This window comes from Octodon degus, unplaced genomic scaffold, assembly GCF_000260255.1.
Source record: "Octodon degus isolate 3935 unplaced genomic scaffold, OctDeg1.0 scaffold00071, whole genome shotgun sequence".
Lineage (NCBI taxonomy): Eukaryota > Metazoa > Chordata > Mammalia > Rodentia > Octodontidae > Octodon > Octodon degus.
This window is the reverse complement of record NW_004524647.1, coordinates 3001693-3011937: the sequence shown is the minus strand read 5'-3', so window position 1 is coordinate 3011937 and position 10245 is coordinate 3001693. Positions and strand designations below refer to the sequence as shown.

Here is a 10245-nt window from a genome sequence, read left to right as displayed (position 1 = left end):
TTCTAAGTAGGTGCTTTAGACCACTGAGCCATCTCTCCAGCCCTTTTGTTAGTTTTTACAAGTTCTGAGCTATCCCTTAAGCTTTTCTTCCCCTGGGGCCTGGTGCATACTAGGCAAGCTATACCCTGAGCCTTTATCCTTTAACTAATTAACTTCCTTCTTCCTTCCTTCCTTCCTCCCTTCCTTCCTGCCTTCCTCCCTTCCATTCCCTTCCCTTCCCTTCCCTTCGCTTCCATTCTCTTCCCTTCCCTTACATTCTCCTTCTTTTCCCCCTCTCTCCCTCCTTCCTTCCCTTCCATTTCCCCTTTCCTCCCCTCTTCCTTCCTTCTTTCCTCCTCCTTCACTGCCACCTGTTCCTCCTTTTCTCCTCCTCCTCCTTTTAATGCTGTTGGAAATGGAACCTTGGGCCCTATATATTGTAGGCAGATGCTCTACCACTGAGTCATATGTCCTGCCTTCCTTTAACCCTTTAATGTACCTAGACTAACACCCTCAACTATGGCACGTGGATACACAATTAAATCTGGCTTCCCAGTGAGCATTCAGATTGCTCACTCACACCTGGGTGAGTATTTAAGTATCTGCCTCCTCTTCTCTGGTATTGTGCTGTGACAGAAGGCTTTTTCCTCTTGATACACAGGATCCTCGTGGGTGCACCGAAGGCAGATTCCAAATACAGTACTTCAGTTAAGTCCCCTGGGGCCGTGTTTAAGTGCCGTGTACACACCAACCCTGACCGGAGATGCACCGAACTGGACATGGCTCGAGGTGGGTGGCGATGGAAGTGGATTCTGCCCTTTGCTGTTTTTCTTGCTGAGGCAGCCTGATCCTTGGCCTATTTGTCCATGTGTACATTCATCATTTTCTCCCACAGATGTGTACTGAGTACCTGTTAGCCCTTAAGCATGGGGATACACTGGTGAACAAAAAGTCTTGTCATCCTAGGTCTTGAAAGTTAGTGGTCAAAAAAGACATTAAGACAATTTAATTGAGAGAAGACCAGAGGGAAGGTGGGTATTTGATTAAGCCTAAACTGGAGAGTCAGAAAAGGTCCCCTGAGGATGAGAAGACTGCATAGTAGTTAGCTGGGAAGGTCTGAGAGGCGGAACCTTCTGGGATAGGGGCGGTACCTTGAAGTCCAGAGGGAGGACAGTGGTGAGTGGAGGAGGTTAGGTTGGTAAGTAGACTGGGGTGAGATCACTGGCCCATGTGAGCCAGGGTTAGGTGTTGCACTGTTTTTCTATCTATAGGTAGTATTGAAGATCAATTTTAGATTTTATATTTTAAGTAAGCAAAGAAGAGATTGTTAAATGAATGTTTTTTAAAAGCTTATTTTTATTTCATGGAAAATACATGTTTGAAATCAGATGGATCTGGCTAGACTGTCTTTATAGTTTCTTGGGTTTCAACTCCCTCTAAAACTAAGATCAAGATTATTTACAAGGATTCACTTTAGAAGACCAAATGAGACAATAGAGGCAAGTACACAGAACCGTGCTTGATAAATAGCTGTTTTATTGTAATTATCAGTTCAAGTTTTTACTTTCTCCAAAGTTTGTTCATATTGAGATCTTCTTCTTCTTATTATTAAATAAGAGTCATTATGATTTTCTTCAGCAGAAGGAAGGTGTCAGGAGCATTTGCTAGGGCTACTCAGGACGACTGGTGTGAGAACTGGTTGTTACTGTACAAGACAAAACAGGACCTTGCTCCTGCATGTCATGCATTGAGAGACTTTCTATGAAGAAATTGGCTGGATTAAGCTGTGTACTTGGTGGTTGCCTTGATTTACATTTTGTTATAAGTTCCTAGAGTTGATTGACATTGTGTTGTAAGTTTCTTATTTCCATGTAGGTAACACCTAACATTTGAGCTGTGTGCTTTGTGGAGATCATTACTCCATCCAAGTCTGATTTCTCTCTTCCAGGGAAGAATCGGGGTACACCCTGCGGAAAGACCTGTCGGGAGGACCGGGATGATGAGTGGATGGGGGTGAGCCTGGCCCGGCAGCCAGGTGCAGATGGCCGTGTGTTGGTAAGGCCTCCTGGAGGGTTCAGGGACAAGTGGTGGCTGGCACCTAAGTGTGTATGACCCTGACTCTTTAGGAAAGTGACAGAGCTCATACGAATGACCTGTCTTTACCTGCCAAATATTAATGTTTGTCGTGTGGCTGTCACATTCTCTTATGCATGGTGGCCTAACCCCATGGGTGACTAGATAACTTGGCTCCAAATATTAATGTTTGTCGTGTGGCATGAAAATATGGCTATTGAAAAATAATAAAATGTATATGGCAAGCAATGTGTAAATATCACCCATTCCTTAAGTTTTTTCTTATTTATAAAAGAGATATAATAAATAGATGTATAATTTATATAAACTGCACAAATCTTAAGATCACAGTTTGTGTTTTGGCAGGCGGATACAGCTGTATCGCACTCCTATATCTGACATAGATTATTTCCATCATCCCAGAAAGCTCTCTAAGCCTGGTCTCATCAACTTCCTCTACCTCTGAGTTGGCCACTGCTGTGATAGAGAGTACCATACATTACTTTTGCTTTTTCTAGAATTTTAAGTAAATGCATTCCTACAGAATGTGCTCTTTTGTGTAAGCCTTTTTAAAAGGAAGATATTTTTGAGATTCATCCATATTGGTGTTATCAGTGGTTCATTCTTATTTATTCCTATATGCTATTACATTTTATAAAATAGTTGATTAGAAAAAGAGAGATAGGGTCTCCCTGTATTTCTCGGGCTAGCCCCAAACTCTTGGGCTCAAGTGATTCTCCTGCCTCAGCCTCCTGAGTACCAGGACTATGGGGATGTACCATTGAGCCTGGTAATCTACATGTTATTTTTAATTAGTTATTATTTGGCTTCCAAAATGCATATGATGTGTTCTGACCCACTAAGTGCTTTGAGGAAAAGAAGAAAGTCTCTGTTATTGAGACTCACACTGACCTGCAGTTGTAGGTCTAGTGAGCTAGCCACCAGCCACAATTTATTTAAATTTTTCAAAATTAAAATTCGGTCTTCACCCACATTAGGCACATTTTAAGTGGTCAGTAGTCACATAGGCTTACTGTGTCATATTGTTTTAGACAACACAGAGAGAACATTTCTGTCATCTTAGAAAATTTTGTTGCTTTCTGTTTCCCCCCTTCTTTCAAATCTTCTATTAAAACCCACAGCTACAGTGTGCAGCTTGGCGACTGTTTCACACGTGTGTGTTCAGGCTCCGCACGGCTCATACGCTGGAGGGTTTCCTCTTTCCCTCAGCCGCCAATCAGTACCCCCGACCCGTCTCCCAGGGTAACTACTGTGACTCCATGAGCATCTTCTGCCATTGGTTTTTCTTGAAATCTGTAAGAAGATTTTTCTTAAAAAGCAAAAGATCAAGAAAGGAAAATAAAGTAGCTGTCATTTATTGAGGGATTCCTTTGGGCCAAAACTATATAGCTGAAGGTTTTATGTATATTTTATCCCTAGGCAAACAGTTTTTCCATGAGAATTTAAGTAAAATGGTTCTTTCCTCTCTCTGAGGAACTCATATTTACACTAAACTTCTCTATAGCAGAAGATGTTCATCTGGCTTCTACCCTCCTCAGCGTAGTTAAGTGTTTCCCCTTAGTCAGGCCCCTTGGGAGGGAGGAGGCAGCCAGATACTAGGGCCAGCATTGCAGGGCCTCCCAACTGGAACCCCCTGTAGATCCTGTTGAGTAACCCCCACCCCCAAGCCTGTTGTTTGTGTTGATTTCAGTTCTTTAATCACTGTGGGGGAGGCACTGGACCCTGACAAAGCTGTCACATTCTCTTATGCATGGTGGCCTAACCCCATGGGTGACTAGATAACTTGGCTCCAAAAGGGTCAGAATTCTTGCCTGCCATCTTGGGTAAAGAAAGAGAAGAATCTGCACATCTATAAAGCAAAGAGCGGCTGAAGTAGTGATGCAGAACAGAGAGAAGAGGGTGGGCTCTGGCAGCACAACGCAAGGTGTTCTGGAGACATTGAGCCTAGGCCAGAGTTCGCTCCCGTGAAGGTATTTCTTCTCTTCAGTGGGTAATGGTGATGTGGTGGCCAAGAACTTGTTTCCAAAGGTGGTGGGGAAGAGAACACAGGAGAGGGGAGAGAGGGGAGAGGAGTGGAGGGGTGTGGAAGGGAGCAAAAGAGAGGGGAGAGGAGGGAAAGGGAGGGAAGGGGAGGAAGGGAGGGACAGCGAGCCAGTGAGCGAGCAAGCTGGAGAGAGAGACAGCAAGAGAGAGATTCTGCATCACCGCAGACAAATCCAAGAAGGGGCTGTCTCCAGGGACATGAGCAGCAGTGAGGGGCACAAGGAAGATTTAGCCAAGGAAGCCAAGCAGGCAAAGCAGAGTATTCGTAAGTAGTGGCATGGTGGATAATCCTGCCTCATTAATTGTGCACAGAGCTATTTTGCTTAAGTCTTGTGCAATAATGACATCACCCATCACAAAGCCACTATGTATGGGTCCTGGAGAAGAAGGGGCACCCGAGAGCATCTGCTGTTCTCATTCTTTTTGTTTCCAATTATGAACAAAAACTTGCATCATACAATGTATCATCTTGACCTTTTGAAAAAAGCATATAGAACAGTAATCTTAACTATGTGCATGTTGTTTTGCAACAGAGCTCTAGAGCTTTTCCATCTTGCAAACCCAAAGCTCTATGTCCAGAGTTCATCTTCCTTTTTTCTCTTCCCCTGGTCCCTGGCAACCAATTTACATCTCTATACTAAGAGTTTAATGTTAGATCTTGTATAAGTGGTGTCACGAAGTATTTGTCCTTTTATGACAAGTTTCTTCCACTTAGCAGAATGGCCTCAAGGTTCATCCATATTGGAGCATATGATAGGATTCCCTTTACTTAAGGTGGGACAATATTTCTTGTGTGTATATGCTGCATTTTCTGAACTTATTCACTGATGGGCATTTGTGTTGCTTCTGTCTCTTGGCTGTTGTAAATAATGGTGCTATAAATAAGCATCTACAAATAACTCTTTGAGATTCTGCTTTAATTTGTTGTGTTATATACCCAGCAGTAGGGCTACTGCATCATACAGTAATTTTAGCTTCTGAGAAACCTCCACACTGTTTTTCAAAAAGCCCACATTATTTCACCTGTAGCACACAGAGGTTCCAGTTTCACCACATCTTTTGCAAAGATTGTCTTTTTCAGTGGTATGAATTGAATCCGTGGCCTTGTACATCATGAATACGTGCTTTCCCAATGAGCCCTCTGCCTGCCTGACCTATTTTAAATAGTGGCATCCTAATGGAGCTGGTTTGCATCTCTCATGATTGGTGATGTTGAGCATATTGTCATCAGCTTGGTGGCCACTTGTGTATCTTGGTAGCAATGTTTAAGTCTTTTCCCAGTTTTACATTGGATTGTCTGTGGTTGAGTTGCCCTTGTGTTTTTCTCCGGGGTGCTGTCTTGCTGGGCCTGGCCTAAATCCCTTCTTGTCGACCTTCCCCCTCATCCCCAGCTTAGGCTCTGCCTCTGCACAAAGTCTGTCATGCGCTACCACGCACAAGCTTAGCATCTTCCATGGCATTAGGAACTCTACATTACCGTGTCACCTTATACTGTGTGTATACTTTATTTTGTGTTGATGTGTTCCCCACCTTTTTATGGAAGTCACTTGGGGTTAGAAAGTGCTTTTAGTCTCAGTGCCCCAAGGACATCTCTTTTAGGAATGATGTCTGAAAGTGTGTTTGAATAATGAGAAGTGAAGGTCAATGAGAAAATAGTTGGAAACTAAATTAATTGTCATCTTTTCTCAGTGGCCAATTCTAAGTGACTGCTGGAAATGCCAGGCAAGATGCTGTGAAGTCCCCTGAGAAATGATGTGTGAAAACAGGGTACCCTGGATGGCCATTCAGCCTATATCTATAGTTTGGAGGATGTTTATCCATTCACATTTTCTTTAATGTCTCTATTCTTTTTGTCAAAGCTTTCTGAGGAGTATTTGTCTTAAAATGAAAAATAGGATAGATCTTGATCAGATACATTTTGAGAGTCTGAGAGTATAGGGGGTAGACCTGCATTTTTGGGGATAGCAATACCGGAGTGGACTTCTGGGAAGATGAGGTTGTGTACCTGTTTTAAAGAGCATCCTGTGACGAGTTCAAAGTAAAGAACAGATGAAGAATTTGAAAGCTGTGATGACAGAGAATGAAGTGTCTAAGTGGCAGACAGTGTTATCTGGACCAGCTCTGCCAAGAGCCAGGGTGTCTGGCTAGTGTGGTAGGCAGGCTTCGCCCTGACACCTGCATGCTTTGGCTCTGTGAGCATTTTGGTGCCTCCCAGTTTGTCCCCGGGGAACAAGTAATCCCCTGTGTAAATCAGCTTTAAGGATTCACATACTCTTCCTTCACACCCTCCTCCTCTATCCCAGGGTGCAGATGACTTTAAAAAGTCATGTAGTTCTTAAAAGAAAGAGAAAAGGAAAAAAAAAATCATTTCTTTTTCTTTTTCTTTTTTTTTTTTGAGGTTATGAGCAGAATATATTTATTAAGAGAAAGAATGCTCCTGTCCAAGAGAGGGACAGGAGGGGGGCCTGAGCAGATTGTTCCCCCCAAAAATCATTGCAACAACAGTGGAACCAACCAGCTCAGGCCCTGACTGTTTCTCTCAGGCCTTAGAAGGATGCTCAGAATGCTCAAATCTGATGTTGCTTCCTTTGGTCAGAGTTTTTGAGGGTCAGATGACAACTACTTTAAGTTTTGAGATTATTTCTGAGTGGAAACAGTGTTCTCTGGCTCTATCTCTGCTGTTTCCTTGCTAAACATCAGGACCTATCTCTAACTGATTCTCACGAGTCCATTAAAAATACACACTCAGGGGCCGGGGAGATGGCTCAGTAGGATAAGTGCTTGACCGGCAAACTCAAGGATCTGAGTTCAATCCCCGGTTCTGCAAAAAAAAAAAAAAAAAAAAATACACACACAAAGTACATTTTTGCATTTACTTCTGTTGCTTCTTTTCTTAACTTTTCTCTGTGTGTGAATTTCTTATTGAACTATATATAACACATAAACAGGAATGGCGCATAGACCATCAGAGTGCACCTCACTGACTTCACCAGAGGGACATCTGCTCCAGGGCATTCCCGGCACATGGAAGTCCCTCTCTAGTGTCTTCCAGGCCTTTTGGGGAAGTCTCATGGCGTCCCAGCCTCACTTTGATCCTGTGTCTGCACACACTGTTCCCAGGGGCCTGGAGCCAGGCCTGGCTATGTGCTGTGGACCTGGAAGCAAGAGCGAGGCTCTGGCCATCCGTGCACGGCTAGTGCCCGTTAAGAGGTGGAGCCTGCACCCTGAGGGGCCTTTGCGGTTGAGCCACCGGGGAATTCAGAACACACCCCCAGGAAAGCCGTGCTGTCCTCCTACAACAAAGAAGCCTTTGAAATAGATTGTTCATTTTCTTCTATTTTTTATTCCTTGGGAGGAAAAATAACTCAACTCAAAATACAGTAGATCTAAGATTTAGGGTGGCAGTATTTCCTCTCCTCATGTCTCAGCATGATTTGGAGACAGTGTGATTGACCTCAGGGCCAGGTACTAAGGTAAGTACTTTGTTACTGAGCTACAAGCCCAGCTTTGAGCAAGTCTTCTTGTTCCCAGAGAACACTCCTTGTTCTATTATTCCCTGTTCTGCTCCCTTCTTCCCTCACTACTCATAGAAGCAATTAAATTAATAATACTTTGTATTAGGTAGTGATAACTTAATAACTTTGTAGGAAGATGTGTTAAGTTATTAATACTCTGTAGAAAGTCCCTGGGACTGTATTTTTGCTTCTTCTTCTTCTTTTTTTTTTTTTTTTTTTAGTAGAGGGGTCAGATAGACATGAGTACATAATGATAATCAGGCTAAGCACTATGTTTGTTTTCTGTAATTATGTTCAGAGACCTTCTATTTTTTTTGCAGTACTGGGGATTGAACTCCAGACCCTGCACTTGCCAGGCAAGTGCTTATTCTACTGAGCTATCTCCCTCAGAGAGCCTCTTAGGAAATTTTTTTTTCCTTTCTTTTTTTTTTTCTTGGTACTGGGGATTGAACTCCAGACCTTGTGCTTACCAGGAAGGTGCTTATGCCGGCTGAGCTATCTCCCTGGCCCCAGAAACCCTTTTTATTGTTTTCCCACATGGACCTTTACTTTGACACTGTTCACTGACCTCCCATGATACCTTAATTTTAGATTAGTATGAAATATAGTATTTGCTTAGGCAAGCACAGGGACTGAGGTTTGATCTCCAGCATTACATGTCACTCCAGCCGTGAGCCCTGGGCACACTGTGCCAGCCACAAGTCTGGGTGTGGTGTTGCACTCCTATAATCCCAGTGCTAGGGAGGCTCAAAACAGGAGGTTCACTATGAGCCTGAGCTGTGTAGTGACATCCTGTACCAAGTACATTAATAAATAAATTTAAAAAGAATAAGAATAATACAGTATTTGAATCTTCTAGGAATTCTCCAAGGTCACTCTAAACAGTTTATGGCATTTAAAGAATGGACAGATCATATACTCGATGTTAAATGTAGTGAGTTCTTCCTGATGTGTGTTAGTGTGCCACTGGCCGTTAGCGTCATGACGGATCTCAGTCTCTGCCACCCAGAAGTGTGATAGAACGTGGTAAGCCTTTCTGAGTTCCTAAGCTAAAATGCATTTACCTATGAAATACATAATAAGTGATTCAAGTTTGTAAGCCATTTTCAGAGCTGAAAATAGAAAAAAAAATCAATTACATTTAGCCTTTCCTATTTGTGGGTTCTCTAACTATGGATCAGAAGCATTTAAAACATTGCATCTGTACTGAATATGAATAGACCTTTTCCTTAAGCTGCACAATACAACCAGCATTTGTATAGTACTGAAGATTTTGGTACCTGCAGGCAGACACCCTCCGTGTGGACGAAGGAATGACTCTGACAGCAGTAAGAGCTGACTGTCTGCCTGCTGGTATTTCTTTAGTTCCTGACCACATATTTCCATATCTTGAGAAACACACTGTGTTAGCACAAAATAGTACCAAGTGGGGAGAGATGAAGTTGGATTGGAGTAGGAGGAGTAGCCATAGATCAATTTCTGTTGTTTAGACTTTTCAGGCAACAGGTAGGGTATGGACAAGCACAGCTTTCTAGTCATTCTCAGTCCTCTTTCGCTGTGGGTGGAGAATGTCTAGGGCCCCTGTGGCACTTGGTTTTGAGGGATGAAGAGCAGAGCTTAGAAGGCAGTGATATTATCATAGAACAATGTCGGAAGTCAGGGAGACCCCTCTGTGGGGTGCTCCCTACTCCCCATGGCCTCAGGCATTGCATCTATCTCAGATGATTACTTTAAGGTCCTGAGACCAGTGGGGAGGACTGCAAGGACAATCGAGTTACCAGAGCCTTGCTTCAGAGTGTGGGGCTTGATGGCTTCTCAGGCAAGAATTAGGAGCCTTAGGATGTAAAATGCTTTATAATGAGACAGGACTCAGAAACTGTGGATTCTGGTCCTGTTTGCAGCTCATATACCAGCTGTAGAGTTGGACAAAGCTCTCTTGGGTACTCTAGGCCCTTGTAGAAAACAAGAGTTCTAAGGACACCTCCTCTACCTGTCTTGTGGGGTGGCAGAAATTGGTGGCAGAGTATAGGAGTGCTGACTGTTAGAGCCCCTGGGAAACGTGTCTGTGGAGGAAACTGAGACATTAAAATCTCTGATTACTGTACAATTCAGTATTTTAAGAAAAGGGCCAGCCAAATAGCTCAGCAGATTAAAATGCCTGCACTCAGGTGCAGGGGCCAGGGGTTTGATCCCCAGGCCTGCCATGCTGGCGCTGTCCCTGGGGCATGCTGAGAAGGCAATTGAGACTGGGTGTGATAGCATGCACCTGTAATCCCAGCTCTTGGGAGGCTGTAAACAGGCAGATCACTATGAGTCTGATCTAGTAATGAGACCCTGAACACCCAGTAGACCTTTCCCTGCAATACAAAAAAAAAAAAAAAAAATTGTTTTGGGCCAGCCAAATAGCTCAGCAGATTCAAGCATCTGCTTAGGCAGATGCAGTGGCCGAGGTTCGATCCCTGGCATGTGGTGCCGGCCCTGCCCCTGGGGTGTGCTGAGATAGCTATGGAGATTGGGCGTGGTGGCACATGCTTGGCTTGGGAGGCTGAACAAAGGCAGATAGCTACGAGTTCAATCTGCATAGTGAGACCCTGTAGACCCCATAGACTCTTAC

General features: G+C 43.6%; 1 protein-coding gene across 1 annotated transcript in view; it reads left to right on the top strand.

The window, feature by feature from the left end:
- The window catches only part of Itga9 (integrin subunit alpha 9), a 392948-nt gene that overhangs the window by 17354 nt on the left and 365349 nt on the right, over positions 1–10245 (top strand). The window contains exons 2-3 of the mRNA XM_004635243.2: positions 641–768; positions 1928–2034. Coding sequence (XP_004635300.1) covers positions 641–768; positions 1928–2034 — 235 coding nt within the window. The remainder of the gene's footprint in view (positions 1–640; positions 769–1927; positions 2035–10245) is intronic.